This window comes from Colius striatus, chromosome 2 (genome assembly GCF_028858725.1).
Source record: "Colius striatus isolate bColStr4 chromosome 2, bColStr4.1.hap1, whole genome shotgun sequence".
NCBI lineage: Eukaryota > Metazoa > Chordata > Aves > Coliiformes > Coliidae > Colius > Colius striatus.
The window spans coordinates 96,051,694-96,070,911 of NC_084760.1; the positions used below are offsets into that span (position 1 = coordinate 96,051,694).

General features: G+C 38.8%; 1 protein-coding gene across 1 annotated transcript in view; it reads right to left on the reverse strand.

Annotated features, from left to right (window-relative positions):
• Window positions 1-625: 625 nt before the first annotated feature.
• FSHR (follicle stimulating hormone receptor) overlaps window positions 626-19,218 on the reverse strand; it is an 80,062-nt gene continuing 61,469 nt past the window's right edge. Inside the window, exons 5-10 of the mRNA XM_010196653.2 lie at window positions 18,646-18,717; window positions 16,415-16,492; window positions 12,908-12,976; window positions 12,718-12,792; window positions 7,858-8,043; window positions 626-1,853 (exon numbers count right to left, since the gene is read on the reverse strand). Of these exons, the coding sequence (XP_010194955.2) occupies window positions 626-1,853; window positions 7,858-8,043; window positions 12,718-12,792; window positions 12,908-12,976; window positions 16,415-16,492; window positions 18,646-18,717 (1,708 nt within the window). The remainder of the gene's footprint in view (window positions 1,854-7,857; window positions 8,044-12,717; window positions 12,793-12,907; window positions 12,977-16,414; window positions 16,493-18,645; window positions 18,718-19,218) is intronic.

Sequence of the window (19,218 nt, forward strand, 5' to 3'; positions counted from 1 at the left end):
AAACTGACACTTTTGTGCAGAGTAAGGAAGTGTGGAACAGCAAAAATCAACATAGCTGGAGATACCTCCTGCCCCTCTGCTGTGGTTAGCAGAAATGGAAACAACATAAGATGTTCTCATTCCTAGTAAGTCTGTGCTGAAGGAGGGCTTTAAGATAGCCTTCTGTCTCATGTAACCTCAGAAGATAAAATGAATGAAAGCAGCTAATTATCTGCCATTGTTATAACAAGCTTCACAGGCAAAGAATTTAATTCTACTTTTTTTTTTTTTTAATTGTATATGTTCACTACTTAACTCCCCATAAGCAGTAACATCTTCCTAGAACAAAGGGAATCTCTGCCTGTATGGTGGGTGGGAGGTACCAGTTTAAAATCTCATTTGTTTCTTGAGATAATTCTACAAGAACATTTTGGCACATATTGAAGTTTTGTTCTTTGTTCTTCAAGAACTGATGAAGATTCTGTGTCATCTCCGACGGCTGTTCATTGAAAAAAAAATAGTAAACCGGAAATAAATTTTTTTTCTCGTGAAAAAATAAGTTTACATGCTACGATAAAGTCATTATTCAAATTCACAGTCAAAAGTGATTATTGCATTACCTCAGACACAAGTTCATGCAAGCATTTTAGTTCAAGTGATTCAGAGGAACCAATGAATAAGAAGTCCTGTCATTGGTTTTTGATACAGGAGGGCAATGGCCATTTCTCGTGTGGAAATTATGGGCAGAAGTGGAGGTCTCCGTTCTGTAAATCTGTGCTTGCATTTCACAGCAACCAAACTTGCTCAACAGAATGAAGAAATCCTTCCGGAAAGTCTTTGTGAAAATAGCATAGAGGAAAGGGTTAGCACAGGAATTGATGGGGTAAAACAAAACCAGAAGGATCTTAGATTTGGAAACTGTGATGAGAGGAACCTTGAGTGAGGCTGATATTGCAAAAAAAGATATTGGTGCCATGCAGAGGAAGTCTGTGAAGATCAGTATAGCCATGCGTTTGGCAATCTTGGTGTCACTGTTTGAAGAGATGACGTTAGGGTTTCTCACAGTAAAGTAGATGCAAATGTAGCACACACATATAATCACAAACGCAAGTACATTCAACACTAAAAGAAATATAACATAAGCCTGAGAAAATGGTGTTTCTATATCCATGGGCAAGCAGATGCTGACCTTCATGTAGCTGCTGACTCCAAATATGGGGAGAAGTGCCACCGTGAAAGCAAACATCCAGCCAAAAATCATTATAATCACAGCATGACGAAATCGAACCTTGCGATCCAGTTGCATGGCGTAGGTAATGGTGTGCCACCTTTCCAGAGTTATCACAGTTAGTGTGTAGACTGAGAGTTCACTTGCAAACACTGTAAAAAATCCTGCAGCATTGCATCCTGGCCCCGTTTGCCAGTCTATGGCATAGTTGTAATACTGGCTTTTAGTCTGGATATCTACAGATGCAATAAACAACAGGTAGATACCTATGCAGAGGTCTGCAAATGCAAGATTGCACATTAGAAAGCGAGGTACTGTGAGTTTGTATTGACTGCTTATTAAAATAGTGAGGACAACAATGTTCCCAGTGATAGCTAAAATGTTGATAAACCATATGAGGACTCTCAGAATGTTGTATCCCATGATATCTTCACATGGATTGAAAGCATCAGGTTTAGGTGAGCAAACTACATTAACTACTTCATTGCATAAACCATAGTCAAACTCATTCTCTGCTGGGTCAAATCCTATGCCATAGCTGGAAATGTAATCTTCAGCTGCAGATCGTTTGTGCATCTTATCACCGGGCTGCTCGTCAAGGTCTTGCTTGGTTTGAGACATGCTACATATTGGATGTAATTCGGTGCTGAAATTGTAAAAAAGAATAGAGTTGGAAACTGAGCGACATAGCACAAGGAGTACAACAAACATGAAATCATCCAGTTTCCATTAATAGCTCAGTTTTTCTGGTTAGCTGATTATATAGATTACCCTGAAGCTTGACATTAACAGTGTAGCTGGTCCCTATATATAAAATGACATGAAAGTATAAATGATTTGTAAAGATCATAAGATGTAAGGGAAAGAAAAGCCTAATGTTTGCCTTCCCAACACTTGTGATGCAGTTATCCAACTGGATAATGCTTTCTGTAAGAAGCTTCCTTAGTTCAACCACATTTCTCACATAACCTTTATTCAATAAGCTGAGTCTTGCATGGGGAAAATACACGATGATGAATTCTGATGTAAGACTGAATTTTGAAGAATGAGTCAATTCAACTGTGCCCATAAGGAGTCTGTATAATCACAATAATGTTACTATTTCTTAGCATTACTCTTGAATTCCCATTTTCCTAAAGTTTTTGACAGTGTGCTATATTCAATCTTGTAACTTTGTCAGGATGCAGAATATCTCCAGCTTGTGCCATTCATTTTAAGTATTTAATATCATATTGGTAACTGGCCATTAGCACAAATAAATAACAAAAATATGTTGTTGCAGGCTTCCAGATAATCTCTACAGTGCAGATGCCAACACAGATACAAACACAAGACATAGGAGAACATTTCATTTAAAAACTGTTTTTCAAAGAAAATGGATTAGAGACTAAGTGAAGCAAAGCTAAACCAAGCCAAGTCACATCAAACCACACAAAACCAAATCAAACCTACACTTCTAAGGAAACAGTGGTTACTTTTGTTTCTGTCAGAAAGTATTTTTTAAACATTTTTGAGAACTCAGTAACAAAAGCAAGTAAACAAAAAGAGTTCAAAGAAAATAAAAAGTCTTCAAAGGTAAAATCAGTATTTTTTTATAGTTTTGTGTTTGGCTTTATTTCCTAGAGTATTAACTCTATGCCCTTCTCCATGCTTAATCAACAGAATAAAAAAATATTTTAGCTGAGATGGTACAATGATATCAGCTCCATCAAGCTAAGAAAGGTCAGGGTATACCAACAGGAGATAAAGGGTCAGACTTCGACAACTGCTTTTCCTAGGCTGCCTTTGAAGTTTGCTGTCTCAGAAACTTCCATCCATAGCTTTGCATAAAATGGATCTAGACCTAATCTGAGTTAGGGAATTAAACAGCTGTTGCAAAATCAACAAAATTCATCTCAGGCTACTTTCATCTACAACTCAGACAGCAGTTTAGGTGTATAATTTCTAGCACAGGACTCCATCTTATCTTCCACCCTGACTTGCAGTACAGTTGAGAGAAGAGTTTTTTAGGCAAGATAGGTTGAAACAATTGGTAGCTGCTCAAAAGGGAGAATTATTTTTTGTGTCCTAATTTTAACTTCTGATTTTCTGCATTCATTACATCTTCTAAACATCGAGTTTAAAAGTTCCACAGAAAAAGGAAAACTAATGAAGACCCAGAGCTAGAAGGTAAGGGACTTTTCCTATGAGGTTCTGAACATCCTCTGCTATTATCAATATTTTTTATCTTGCCTGTCAACTGAGGCAGAAAACCGATTTTCTGTGAGGTCAAATATGCACTCTGAAGGTCACAACAGCAATAACAAGGCATTACATTTCAGTCCCCTGTGTTCGGCTCACATAAGGATGAGTGAGGGGTCCAATGTATTGATCGATATATCAATAGTTCTCTAACTGAAAGGAACATGCTTCTAAGGAACAATAACAGGAGAGAAAGTCCTTCAGTTTTGAGTGCAACAGGCACTTGAAGGCATAGAAAGCTACTACAATTGATAGTTCTTTGTAAATGAACCAAGGGGAATGTTTTTACCCAATCATTACTCAGCTATAAGTTAAAAATAAACCTTTTCCCAAATTATAGAGGCACTACCTGTAGTTAAATCTATCCCCCTGATAAACTGCTGTCTAAGACCAATTAAATATTCCTGATCATTGCAATTTAGAAATTGCTGAATTATTTTACATCCAGTGGTCCCAAATAAAACCAAGGTCCCACAGAGTTAGTTATTCTGTTTGCTCCGTGGATGGGTGGCCAGGAGTCTTCCGGTTGGTTACCTGTACAGTGAGCATGTAAGATGGAAAGGTGCAAACTCCTGGGGGAAAGAAGAGTCATCCTCTGGTACTGACTGCTTACCTGTTCCTTGCTCTGGATGTTTGCTCTTTGTACTTTGCAGTGCATTCAGAGCAACAAGTTAAATAATTGCTTTTGGCAAGGGATAGCTTCTTACTTGCTTTTGAGGTGGTAGGTATCGGAATATAGTTCATTTATTCAGTCCCTTTGTAACCTTGTGCTACTGTCTAACATTGTTGTCCTCAAGTAAACCCTCTGAAAAATAAGCTAGAGAAAGGACAACTTAAAGAATAACATTAAAATTGATGGAGCACTCTGACAAAAATAAGCAAAAATTGCTACCTTTGTACAAGTGGTTATTTTATGTGCTTTGTCTGGATCCAGTGACAGGAGGATCTTGTGTGCTGAGAAACATGCTCAGCAGAGTAAACAGTCCCAGCCTAGGTTCTGCATTAAGCCCTATCTCAAACCAATCATCTTCACTGAAAAGTGACATTGAGTTGTGAGAAACTGATATTGTGTACTCATGAGATGAGGCCCAAACATGACTCCTGATGCTGACACTTTTTTTTTTTTAAAAAGTTAGGATTTCAAGTGACAGCTCCTCCAAAGAATAATGATCAAGGGTAAGGACAGAGTCTTATCAATGTCATTCTTTTAGGCAGGAGTTGATCTTTATGTCAAAGAAAGGCAAAAGCTTGCTGAAGTTCATAATGATCTATGTCAAGTTGAGGGTTTTAACATTCAGCCTGTGCCCTATCTGCACTGCAAGGATATTATTGTCCAATCACAAGAAAATGTGGGGAGAGTTCAACATACTGCACTGGACTTGTCCTAAAAAAGTACTTTACCTTCTGTAAGGCCAGTATCACAATGCTCCAGTGTGATAAATCTGCAGGTCAATATCTGTCATTATTGGATTATTGTGTTTTAATTTGTGTCTCAGTCTGATGGAGCTGTGCTTGATGTGACATCCTCCGAAATTTAGATAGCACTGTCACTGTAACAGGTCAAAGGCTTTCTGTTGTCACAGCAATGCCTGTTCACGAGTGCACATGGGTTTGGGAGAGGAGATCAAGCATGATCCACTATGGCAACTTATTTAAGGCTCTTGGGTGCTGCATAAGTCTCAAAGAGGGGAAATCTGACAGAAATAGTCAGAAAAAGGCCACACATCTCTATCTTAATCCCTTGACAAATTTACCATGTGAATGCCAGCTGCTGCCATGATCCTTAAAGATGCACTTCTGGGCAAGGTGAGGCATCTTTTTTATCCTGCCTGGACTACCTGGAAGTATTCTGAGACCTAAACAGCCACAGGATAATAACTGTTTCCTGTGAAGGTGTATGGCAAGTCAGGTCACATCACAGTTACTACCACAAATAATGCTCACTGCACTGAACCAAGCACAGCTCTCACCAAAGAAATAATACATGTTTTGTTATCAAGCACTATTAATAAATCTTAAGCAACCTGAGCAATCTTCAATGCACATGCAGCTTGTACCAGCTGTTAAAAAACCTGCTTTGAAATAAAAGCAGATGTAGTTCCTGTACATTTAACTAATCTCTGCTCAAGTGTATGGTAATACCTATGGTATTCAAACAGAGCATCCATTTTCTCTCTTTAAGCTGGAGAGAGGATATCAGTCTCCCAACAATTTCAGTACAAGACACATGAACGTATGAAAAAAAATGCCATTTGAATCATATTTTAGAGCAGTTAACAGGAAGAGTAGATCTAAATAAGTGATTCTAATAATTTTGCATTTATGATTAATATTTTAAAAAAGATACATCTGATAACTATTAAAGACATCTGTAAATACAATTTTGTTCTGTTGACCAGAGTGACATAGTTCACACATACATTCATCCAAGTAACCATATTTCATAAAGAAGAGCGTATCTGAGTTGCCTACTATTTCTCATGTTGAATTACACCTGATACTAGAGGGGATTGTGAAGTTGTGACCAGACTTGCTCCAGAAGCAGACTCACCACCACATTGTGCTCCAGCCCCTCTCGCTGGCCATCCACATTTAGGTTATGTAAACTCTGCACAGTTCGTTGGTATTTCTTTGCAAAATTACAGTTGCCTAGACTGTGAGAAGGGCTATGTCCTCCTTGGCTTCTTACCTGCTAGGGCAGGAGCTTGCAAAAGTGAGGCTATACTAAAGAGAAAGTGAGTAATGTGCGCTTCAGTTCCCTGGAGTGTGTGTGACATGGAAGATATTTAGAACCTGAGGGGACAAGATAGTGAGAGCTTACCACTAGGTAAGCTTACCACATGGTCTTTTCCTCCTGTAGCTTTCCTTCAGTAGTAACTCTTAGGCTTTTTTTGAAAAGTCCAATTGACTAATTTAAATAGTGGATTCTGGGATTTGAGTCCTGATTTGATCCAAGCAGTCTAGAAGGAAGTACCTTCAAAAATATGAAAATATGATTGATACCGAGGTCCCTTTGCAGATTCATGTTTCCATTGGACTCATTGACAAATATCACTTTTCCACCAGTTGTGGAAGGATGAGTTCCATTTCTACTTAGGAAGCTACCAAGCACCATGCCTGCAGAAATATGTGAAAATGTCTCCTGCGATTAAACTCAGTGAAAAGTCTAGCTATAAACTGTCCTAGTAAAAAGTTTAGCTAGTTTTTGATCAAAAATAGAAAATGGAGAATTGATTCTGTCACATACGTCTCTTATCACTACAGATACTTCCCTTATCACTACAGTCGCCACCATCAGACTTGCACTCTTTACATAGAGATTATTAAAAGCACGTGAAGGTGATACTTAGTAGCTATCACCACATGCAAGATCATTGCCTCCTGATGATATGATTCTAAAAATAAAACAAATGGTAATCTAAATACTAAAATAAAAGCTACTAATAGTTTATGTTTTCTCTTCATGATTTTACTTTTCTTTGACATTTAGGCAACTTCTGAAGACAGTGTCTTGAACTATAACAATAATCCCCAATTTTATTCCTGCCATGGCGAATTCCAAGTCTTTGAAGACACTCAGTAAAGGAAGAACTTTGAACAGAGGTTTCTATAGGCACCAGTTCCTCACGTTTTCCAGTGTCACAAATTCAGGATGTTCATTAACTAGTTTACCTGTACAGTTAACCTGTCTGAGAAGTTGAAAGTACTTAATGAGGATCATTGATACCTTAAGTCTCAATGAAACACGCTAATGGAAAATTAAAAAAAGCATGGAAAATTGTTTGGGGAGTCTAAAGACACATGTTACCCTCCCACCTGTTGATTTGGATAAAAGGAGTCTGTTCTAGGTTAACTATTTCAGAAATAGTGTCCAGAAATGTTGCATAAGTAGACTTGGCAGATGACGTATCTGCGGTGCTTGGTTGGATGGTGTTCCAACATAAATGTGGCTTTCTGAGATAAGAGTTAAGAGCACTCATCATTCTGTTTATCCTCCTGAATTGATGGTCCAATATTGATCAGCTTCACTGCAAACACAGCTTTAACTCTAGCTATGTCCTGAAAGGTTATCAAACTTTTCCTGTTGACTGTCTTCAGTGTTGCTCCAAGATGATGCAGGATGGCAAATTCCAGTGAAAGATGGACATATGGACAGGTGGGGATGATAGTCAAAGCTGGGGAAAATGCTAATGCTAACACTGCTATCAATATTCATTACTACCTTGTAATTGAGAGGGAGTGCACTAGGCAGCATGTATAAACCTATACATATTGTATATTTATTTAGTTATATCCATTTACTTACCTTCACTGAAGAGATCTTTTCTATGCAGATTTTGGGGAAGTTTATTTAATTCACTATCAACTGCTGAGAAGCATGAAAAAGAAAAACAAATCAAAACACTTACTTTTGTCTTTTCCAGTTTGTAAATGCACAGCAATGGCTAGGATAGGTGAAGTTTGCCTCAATCAAAGATCTAAATTTACTTAAGTCAGGAAGCTTTTTTAAATTGTATGTAGACCTTGCTCTTAGCTTCTTAATGAGTTCTAATCCATGATTTGGCAGGAAACTGATTCTTGTCCTTGAAATATCCCTTTAAGAAAACAGATGAAAATCTCAGCAAAAAGCAAATTTACTTCTACTCAACAGTGGCTATGTGTTTTAGACTTGCATACTCGTTATCAGAGTAGAGACTGGAAAGAGATCAGATGAAAATCTACACTGAAGAGAGCATCCAAGGATAACTCAGGTATTTCACCAGGAAACTTGATATTAATCTGGTTTGAGAAAAAAGAAAAAAAAATCCATAACCCTCTAGGTAACAATTATCTGGGACACAAACCGTTAGGGCCATAGAATACTGGGTTTAGTAAATACCCAGTAAATGCGTCAGTCATCCAAGAATACTGTCACAGGATTAAAACAGGCTGATGAAATCACAATAGAAGTTTGCTACGTGAACATCATATAATGGGAGAAGGCAATAAACACAAAAGGAGAAGCTCACATGGGGATATAGATGTAAGCAGGGATGGGGGATACTAGATTTTGTACTTGTTAGAAAGAATATGAGATTAAAGAGAGACAGGGGTGATATGGTTCAAACTGTGAGGAACAAGAATCACAAAACATTTCCAGTTTGAAAACATAGAGCACAGACTGAAGCGAAGAAAGAGGCAAGATTACAGGAGGTTAGGAGAGGTGTAGTTATGTGGAAGGCAATTACTGTGTGAGAAAGGCTATCAAAGGCAGTGATGTATACAGCAGCTACAAATGTGTTAAAGAGAACATTAATTGAACTTTTAAAAGGAAACATATAGTCCAAACACTAAATCTTGACTTGTGCCATACAGGTAGGAAAAGCAAAGAAAGACCAAGGTTGTTTCATCTTCAGGCTAAGAGATACTTGGGAACCCATCCCCATGGTTCCAGGGTGTAACAAATGGGGCAAAATATCCCCACATTTCCCTCATTATTGCAGAAACTGTCCCCCTCAGCTTGTGACAGAGGAAGAACATACTCCTTTGTCTTAAGGGTAACAGTGAAAATGAACTGCACAAAATGACCCTTTCCTGCCTTGGCCCCTGTGTTCTTAAGGCTCAAGGTAGATACAGGATGCAGTGTGTGCTGAGGCTGCTCTGCTCTTTATTCTCTGACAAAAGAAAGAGAAAGGAATTTCACCTAATCAAGGAGTTGGACAGACGATATTTGTAATTTTCTCCATGTCCCCTCCAAGGTACAGTTTCCAATTAATCTGCAACCATACTATGTCAGGACAACATATTATTTGATCTCTGTTACCCAACAGGAACAAATTGCTTTTATTATTGTATTGATGCAGTAGAGCGATGTCATGTGAGGAGGATATCAGCTTTTAGCAGCATGTTATGAAGTTCAGACAGTTCCTATGTACCACATGTATATTTGCACCTCTATTCTCTGTTCTAAGAAACAAACTTAATACCAGGAAATAGCTCTGTTTGAACTCAGTCTTTAGCTTAAGATGTCTAAGTCTAACAAATTCATAGGTAGATAGCAAAGCAATTAGTAAACTGGTGGTGGGTAAAGATGATCTTTGTGTCCACGCTGGGCTCACAGCTGAGGCTTTGCATCCAGGCTCTGCAGAGTATACTACCTTCCACAACTGGGCCATGAACTGTGTCAGAAAAAGGGCAAACACAGATCCCACTCTGCTACTCTGACCTACGGCCATGATTTCTATTGGAAAGGCAAGACAGATTGGTGGTATCCAAAATGCTTTGAACTTCAGAAGGTCAGAATGAGAGAAGCTACACTGTGATCTTGAGGTTGCTCTAGGTCTGTTTCCCACCGGAGCTAAAAGCAGCAGCTGTTGAAAAATTTTAGGCTATTGATTTCTGACTTAGATACTTGAAGAGGTAATTAGGTTGCAACAAGCAACCTCGATTGTTTCATGGACTGATTATTGCCCTTAGTATGCTGTCTAATAAAAACTGTCACCTAGAGTATATGCTTGTGACTCAACAATCAAACAGCAGTTTTCTGTCTAAATCCACAGGCAGCATCACTCATGGCATCATTAAGAACTTGTGAAACTTCACAAAGTCTCATAATTCTTCATGGAAAACAATTTTCTTTGGCTTGTTAGCTAAAAACACACATAAAAAGAAACGAGTTAGGGAAAGTGCCTTGCACAGTCCTGTGGGGTGTGATGGTATGTCTGTTGGGGACAGTTATCAATACACCTCTGCCAAGCCCCTCTGCAGCAAACACAGACAACATGCAGCTGGTTTAGTAACTTACTCCACTAAGTCACCACATGCAGCCCTCAGTGCAAAGGTTCTTTGAGATATTGCTCTCTAGTTAGGGGCTTGATAAATTAAATAAGCATGCTGAACAAGATGATAAAGTGGCAGTAGGAAATCAAACCAGAAAGCACCAGTGACTGAAAAACATGTTCTTGTATTACTGTTGCTTGGCTGCTAGTCATCAGCCTTGACAGCACCCAGCACAGGAAGAGCAAAATGAATCTGACTTCTCTTCCAATCACTTGCCTTTCCCACTGGGAGTCTCTGTTGGATTAGCAAAATACTGACCATTTGTTGAGGTTTGAAAGGCACATAGAGAAATAGCAAGAAACAGTTGGCAGAACAGAAATCAGAGAGAGGTAGAGTGATCAGTAAGAACAATTTTCTCTGTGCTTCTATCTAAACTGATTCCTGCCTGTGCTTCAGGGACACAGCTGTTGAGCTGGGGATCTACTGGAGCTGTTCTGTGACCCCCATATGTGGGTTTACCATCTAAGATAAAGTGCCAGGATAGAATGAACTGCAGCCATACCTTGCCCTGTGTCTGAGTCAGAACACAGCCAGAGAACTCCTTAGACTTCAGTAAAAGCTAGTGTAAGCCACTACATCTCTAGGAGCACCAGAAGGTGATTAAATGAACAAATATGTCTGAAAATTGAAGTTTTGAAACTCCAAGTTTGATATACAATGTATTTTTGTATAGAAGGAATATGTATAGGTGTGGGAGTAATTAGCCATTTGATTTACTTGCCTGCTGTCAGTGCTGAAATCCTTTAACTCAAAACTTGATGTCTTTCCAAAAGAGATATTCTAATTCAGCCAAGAGCTGTAAGCCAGAGAGAGGAATTGATTCGCGAAACTGTGTAGCTTGTACAAGGGCTGATTGGTGCTTCCTGACATTACTATTTGTATTTTCTCTGTTACTTTCACATTAATATGCTGAATTATAAAATAGAAGTTCATATTAATTGACTATAGAACAGTGGTTTGGGAAGCTCAAGAGTTAATACATCCTGATGGTCATTCTAATAATACATTCCAGTCTGTGACACAGATTTGATTGCAACAACACAATTTGACTCAGCAAAGGTATGATTACAGGTCAATCGTTTCCACAAGTGAAGCACGTTCCTGGTGTACACTACAGTGATGGATGACTAAGAAGGCTCTTCTTTCATGATCTTATTCAGGATAAAAAGGTAATTTCCCATCCATAGAATAGTGGATATATTGGTAATGGAAAAGAAAACTTCTTACACAAATAACTCAGTGTTAGAAATTGAACTATCAAATGAATCTGAACTACAGCCAAATCAATTTGATAAACCTCCAGAATATGATTGTATCAGCTACAATGTGCAAAGAAAATGCATTTACTTTTTGCTCCAGGAAGCAATGCTTTTCCAAAGAACTATCTATCATATTATTGCTGAGAAGATGGTCCACTGGCAGTCTTTTTCAAAGAAGGAAGACGCTTTGAGGGGGGGATGGAAGTGGAGCCAAATGCAAGTAACCAAACCATAGCTCTTTATATCATAGGTGCACTGACAATCATGGGAAAAAGACCTTCAGAAGAGCTCTGATCTGAACTCAGGGAAAAAGACATATTTCTCCCTCTTTTTTAGATTTTTCACCACTTTAAGCTCTGTCTAAAATCTTCCAACATCTCCAGTTAGCCCTTTTCACACTTTCTGAGTGACTCCTATCCCTCTCTGGACATCCAGGGTAGATGGGAAGAGAGAAACACTGATGAATTGGTGAGACAAAAACAGACTCCCATGTCCCTATTGCAGCTCTTATGTGCTGTGGCTTGTGCTCTGAAACAGAAACAGTTTTACACACTCACAAGCATTTTCAGACATTAGAGCAAGCTGTGGCTTGTGGTAATGGTGACTGAGATCCCTGAGCATCCCTACTGCCGAAATCTCTACTGCTGAGATCTCACTTTCCAGCCTATCACCCATGAAAGACAACCTAATATAACTGCATGAGATATACCTATCTTTACAGGGGATGAGACATCTCAGTCCCAGTTCCTGTGGGGTAGAGCTTTTCTTGTCAGAATTAAGCTTCAGAGATGCAGGGGCAGATATTCAGTGTTAAGCAATTCAGATTTAAGCACTGAGTACACACTCACCTACTCTTGATTTTCTTCAAACAAAAAGCTAATAGCGTATTTCTCTGGAAAATAAATAAGACAGAACTACTCTCTTACAGAGCTCAGTTAACTGTGGAGAGGCATCTGGATCCAAATCTCTGGATCCAAATACTTCCCAAAACTTGAGGACAAAGTGAAAACAGGGAACTAGAATGAAATTTCAGTTACAGCTTACAAGGGTTTTTTTTTATATTTAGAACTACACCTCCACTTTTAAACTCCAAGGTTTCTGAGATGTTGAAATCCAGACTGGTATTCATCTGATCTTCTATGCTCTGTTCTAGGGAGTTGATAATGAAGAAAATATCTGATTATTACTTACAAAACAACGGGTCCATTGGCTCCTTGGAAAACCTCGTTTGGTAATTTTTCTAGGTTGTGGTTATCACTTAGATTTCTGAAAAACACAACAATATTCATGTTAAAACAATTTGAGATTAAAATAATAGCTTGCAGAAGTTACTAGCTGCTAATGATTGCTCTTCAGCATAATAAACAACAGAAATAGTTACAGCTCATCCAGGTAGGTTCCGTTAAATGCATGACTCTCAATTTCCCGAATCCCATTTTTATTCAGCCATCTGCAATAAAGGAAAAAAAAAAAAGGATCTGAATTCTTATCCATGCTTCATAACTAGAATCTATGTGAATCAAATCAGTGAAAGGGATCTCAAATAAATAAAATAATGGAGATTCAAATGGTGAAATGTCTGTGGATACTAGCTGGAGAGTACAGATATGAATAGGGCAGATGAGTGCTACCATCAGAGGTGATAGTTAAAGTTTCTGAAGCAAGAGCAGAGCTGATGAAGATGCTGGTGCTGCTCATGGCTCCCCTGGAAAGGCTGTAGTGGAGTCAGTGAGGCTGTTCCAGTTTAATCCCAGAAGGTATGAGACCTTTCCTGCTGGTGCTGTCAATGCCACTTTTAGTTTTTTCAAGATGGTTTTGAAATATGTGATCATGGTATAACCTGGGATAGGTATTAGAAAAAAGAAGACCAACATCTGCTGTGGTCACATGTCCTCAACTGAGCAGGTGAAAGAGGAAGGCTGACCGTCATTGAGTTGGGCAGGAGGAGAATGGCAGTGGTGCCATACTGTGTGGGAAGCAACTGATTCCTTCTCCCTCTGCTGCCTCCATAAATTACGTTCCCTGTCTGCTCTGCTTCCACAGTCCCACCTCCCTGAGCTCCTTTCCCCAAGAGGAGACACGGGTAGTGAACCTGGGAATTGGAGTTACTGGAGCTTTCTGCCAAGTTTTTGCTGCAGTGCATTAACTAATTAATGTTTAATGTCCTTCCTTCTCTTCCCTTCACGGTCCTAAAAATTTACATTTGGGTCAGTTATATTTATCATCTTTACGGTGCAATCTTTCACCGTGCTTTAAACGTCACTTTGCAGCTCACGCCCCCTCCAACAGGCAATGACAGTTCTGATTGATGGAAAAAATGCCCTCATTTAATTAAACTGTCAGCAAACATGGACGTTTTGTTTCTAATTCACACTGAAAGCTGAGTGTGCAAGTGACCCACTTATCTAAGGTCTGAAGTGGTGGGCTAAGGTCAGCATTAAAATCTGTTATGGGCTTGGCTGAAAGGATTACCCTTTTGACCATGACAGACATGTACATAGCTCTCTGTCTATAGTGTCTGTCAGGTCAAATTAGGAGAACTTTCACTGTCCCCTTCACTTGCAAGCACTGTTAGACATGAGTGAGCAGGCACAGAGGAGAGACGTGTTTCTGATTATAGCATTTAAAACATTTATTATATTACTCTGATCTTATCCATTCATAGCTAGCAGGCTGATATATATGCTTTTAATCACAGTATCAGCACTTACTGTGTTCTCTCACTGAACATGATGCCAATGCAATGAGATACTAAAGTCGTAAAATCAGTCACTGTTGCCATACAGTATAGACTACGCACTCTTGTCACCTGGCTAATTGCATTCAAGTAGTAAAAATAGTAAAAAAGAAATAACCTCTAATCCCAAGACATCCTTATGCTACATATAGACAACTTTCTATTGAGATAAGATTCTCCCCTCACTTTAGCCAGCATCCTCACCGACTCCACTAACTCTTATGCTGGCAACAGGTGACAAAGTGACGGAGATTCAAAACTTGAACATGTGGGCTTTTGCTCACCATTTCATGGCTATAGTAGTATTTTTAAAACACCCTTTATAATGCTCCTGGTGCAGGAGATCACTGCCCCGAGGTACTATTTATACTCTCTTTGGGGCAAGAAACTGTATATTAGGTTGGAAGTGGCCTGCAGACCTGGAAGCAAGGTGAATTTCTTCCATAAATTTCTAGCACGTTTTTACCAAATGTATGCACAATTCCAGCCTGTGATGATCTCACCCATGCATAGCATAAGATCAGATATAATCCAAATTACTGGCTTACATATGCTTGGAGCTAAACCTGTGAAAATTGTGCCTGCTTAGAACACAGAGTTTCAATGGGTCTTGGGTACTTTCAATGTTATCCTGACAAGCCTGGTTTCACCGCAGGATGTTGTTGTAACAGTAACTTTCTATTGTATTGTGTAATGTCTTCAGTTTTATGTAGAAAAACAGCAAATTTGGGTATAAAATCAGGTAAATTCTTCATGGCACAAGAAAAGCCTAATCAGGGACTCTGAAAGAGCACACGCAAGGCCTCTATCCCAAGGGAGAACTACAGCAGAGTCAGGATGTCATCTGACCAGGCTGGTGGCGGCTAGATCTGTTCCCACAGCTTTTACTAGTGCTGCACAGAGATGAAACTGGGGAGCCCATGACAATGGTACTGTTGCAAAAGGCAGGGCAAAGCAACCAGAAGAAGACACGATCTCCCCTCTGGGCCAATTTTGCTATCAAACCAGCAGCTTCAAGTCCTCAGAGAGGACTATCCTTCAATACCCAGGCAATGAGACATGCTGGGGAGAAAAGGGGAGCCAATTTCATGCTACTCGAGTGGCATGCAGAGGTCAGATCACAATAAAAATATAGGATATTTATCTTACCCCTTAGTGGTATTATAGACACAAATACAGTACTTGTTGAACAGTGGTCTGAAAATGCAAAGTCTCATCTGAGTAGTAAATATTATCATCACAAGAAAAAAGATAAACCAGTGCATTTGGGCTATCATTACTTGAACATATATTTGAGAAAACTTTGTGTTTAAAACTTCAGGAACTGGACGTAGACAGAGATTGTGCATAAGTGATGGGGAAAAAAGGAGAGAGAACAGCTAAGTGACCTGTTACTGGCCTCTCTTCAAATATTGATGTCTGACCTTGCTCCCACCAAAATCAACATGAGCCCAATCAGTCAATCAGACCTTGCGTGTCCACTTCAGTATGCGAGGTAAACTGCACACACACAGTGGGAAATTCTTCCAGTCTGGCCACTGGCTAGGTGAAAGGAAGGCAGCTTGTTAGCAAGCAAACAGTACGTTTTGGTATACCAACAGAAAGGATCAAAGAAGCCAGAAATTTCATTAAAATGCATGACCATTCAAGGCAAATATGTAGTCATCTAACGATGCACCTTGAAACTGCATTGTGAACTGGTCTGTATCAATGCATTAACATTGTGTACAAATACACCACGTTTCCACAACATCTACATATATTTTGCCTGAGTAATAAATGTCTTTGAATGATGTGTCTGACTGTAAATATTTATGAGTCATATCATCCTTTTGAACACAATTTGTATCACATGGAACTGTTGTTGTAGGTGGAATACGTTTAACCTCAGCACCACTAATTACTGAATTTGCTCTATGCTGTGCTTGTAAAATAAAGAGCAGAACTAGAATACAACAAAACCCACAAAAGCATTATTTTTCATAGCAGGGAAACAGAATACAAAGTTTTCAGGCGTAGGGGAGAAGCATAAAACCTCAAATTGAATCTGCAAGTGTATGAAACAATGCCCATCCCCTGGTTTCTTTGACCTTATTCTGGAAAATAAATGAGTTAACAAGGAGAATAATGAATTTTCTATATCTTACTCACAGAATCACACTTTCAGAACTCAGGCCCATGAATGAATTTCTTTCAATCGTACGTATATTGATATTGTCTTGAATATCTCTGAAAAATAAAATACAATAGAAAATACATGTTTTTGTACCTCTGAGGGCCTTTCAGTACCATATGTTACTTCATACCTGCTACTTTTTTCTTATATTCACTCTGAGGAAGAATTATAGGCAGAAGGTAATGACACGTTTTTAAGATGCTTTTTCTGCAGAAATCTTGATAAAAAAACTGGAGAAAAATATTTCCAACACCCCCATACTTTCCTCACAAATAAACTGAAGTTGTTAAAATGCATAAAAGCTTTGGTCTCATAACACCTAGACAGATGAAATAGTTCTACAGCAAACATACCACCCAGAAAATGCAAGCTGAGAGGCTACCCTTTCTTGCAACCAGAAGAAGGAAAAGCCATTAGCCTTTTTGGCCTGATTCAGCAGGGTACCTACCAGCCCACAAATCATTCCCATGCTGATGTCAACAGGGTTGCTTATAAGCTTTATATGTGCTTAAGCAGTTAAGACATTGGACCTCTGTCAATGTAGTTTGTTGAACTGACCAGTAGGCATTTCAGCCTTTCAGCAGTTTTCACTGATATGAAAGAAGGAACGACAGATATGTGTTCTGTTGCTTGCTCAAAATAGACCTCAAAAAAGTTAAATAGTATTAGTCATAATTTAGACTGGGGATGTAGTTGTTTTCATGCTGTTTGTGTTTGAAAGCACGGATCAAAATTAATCATCTGCAAAGCTTGAAATTAAGTGTGGTTCCAAAATTACCTCATGCTGACAGTTGAATATGGCCACAACTCTGCATTAAGTGACACACAGAGGCTTCATTCTGCAAACTGAAGTGAGCAGAGATAGGAAAAGGGAGGGAACATGGCACCCATGCAATTGAAGTGTATCCTTCTGCTAAGGATCTGCAAGAGCACTTTATAAATGCCAATGACCTGTCTTTGGGACTTAAATAATCTCACAACTGAAGCCAAAAGGAATTTTCTTATTGACCTTGGTGGGGTCAGGGTTTGAACCAAGATCTAGTTTGGGATTCAAGCAGAATCAAGGTCTACTTATTCTTCCAGGGAAATGATGAGTTTCACCTGATAAAAAATTAGCTCTCTCTTCCTCAGCAGGACACAATAATTTAAGTCAAGTCAAGACAGGTGATAAACATAAAGATTTACAGGAGGAAGGCTCTGTAGCTCTGTATCTTGCATTTGCTTGATGGTTTTGGGGAGCCTTGAAGTGTAGTTCTCACAATTATGTATGTCAAATGTATTATAGAAATGTATTTGTCGTATGCATGTATACTATATTTAGGCAGCCCTCTCTATGTTTTTTATGCATTTTTATTTACATTAATGGCCATTACTAAGACACTTGCCAGATTAATGTTTCGGCAACTTGAAACCATTTAATCAAATATATGAACATGCAGAACTTTGACTCTGCAGTAGCAATATATCCTGTGCGTAGGAAGAGAAGAAATAGTTGCTTATTTCCTGGGTTTTCTGCTTTCAATTATAGTAAAAATTGATTGAAAAATTTATGTCAAGATCCTTTACAGTGAAACAAAAATCAAGCTTTTTCTGATATGCATTTTTAACAGAAATAAAGATTCTTTTACAGAAAAAAAGCACCTGATTAAACACAAAATTTTACACATTTTTTTCCCTGCTGGTATTGGAATTTTCCATAGGAAGAAAAAAAAATTATTCTCTGCTCAGTTTTACTGCCACTGAAAAAAATAATTAAGTTAGAGATATCTTCCAGTGGGTTTTTTTCTTTATTTCTTTTTCTCTGTCATCTGTCCACAGAAAACAGCAACTCTTCCCATGCAGGCCAGAGAACTGTCACCAGGTGGCAACAAATTTCCACTGCCACCAGCCTGATTTGGATTCCATGTGATGAAAGAGAAGCAAAAGGGGTAATAATTTGTCCTCTGGGCTGTCCAGGCACACACAGTAGTTAAAGGAACAGTGGTCTGTAAAGTGCAAGTTATAATACTTTGTAGAAGGGAGACCTACAAAGAATTCAGACCTTTTGGGAAACATTATCATCAATGCCTACAAGATTACAACCCAAAATGCTACCGTGAAGCTCATAAGCGAACAGAAGGGGAACCACATCTTGAAAGGTTTTATTGGAGCAGGAGAGTGTTCAAAGGAAGCCTTTAAAAAGTGAAAAGCAGATATTAAAACTTACAGTAAAACTTTCTGGAAAGAGTGCACCTTATGGACAGCAGGCAAAAACCGAAGACCAGTGTTTGATATTAACCTAAAGGGTAGAGAACGGATGAAGATTATTCACTCTGCCCCAGGAATGAAGTACTAATTGACAAAGAAGGAAGAACATTGGACTTAAAATGGCAGCCGTGAAAGACACATAGGAAAACTGACATTGTAATGTAAAAATGTTTTTTTTCCAAAGCATGAGCCCTGCTATGCTGAAGTCAAGGGAGAAACCTAAACTTGGATAATTAAATGGTCCCTCCTGATGATCTTGGGAAATCCCAACCATTTTCTAAGAAATCAACTCCACTGATACAGAACCATTATTTCACAGTAGCTCTTTTAAGACAAAAGTATCAACACAAATCCCTTAGCACAATTTTAACCTTCTACTCAATAGAGGATACATGAATTCCACTGGAAGTAACATTTCATAAGAGACAATTAGGATGCTCTACTCCTCAGCATGTCCAGAAGTTAGGAACCGAACAAATGGGAATGTTTCCACAGTTTGTGTTTCTGGAAATGGACCTGCGCCTTGGTATTT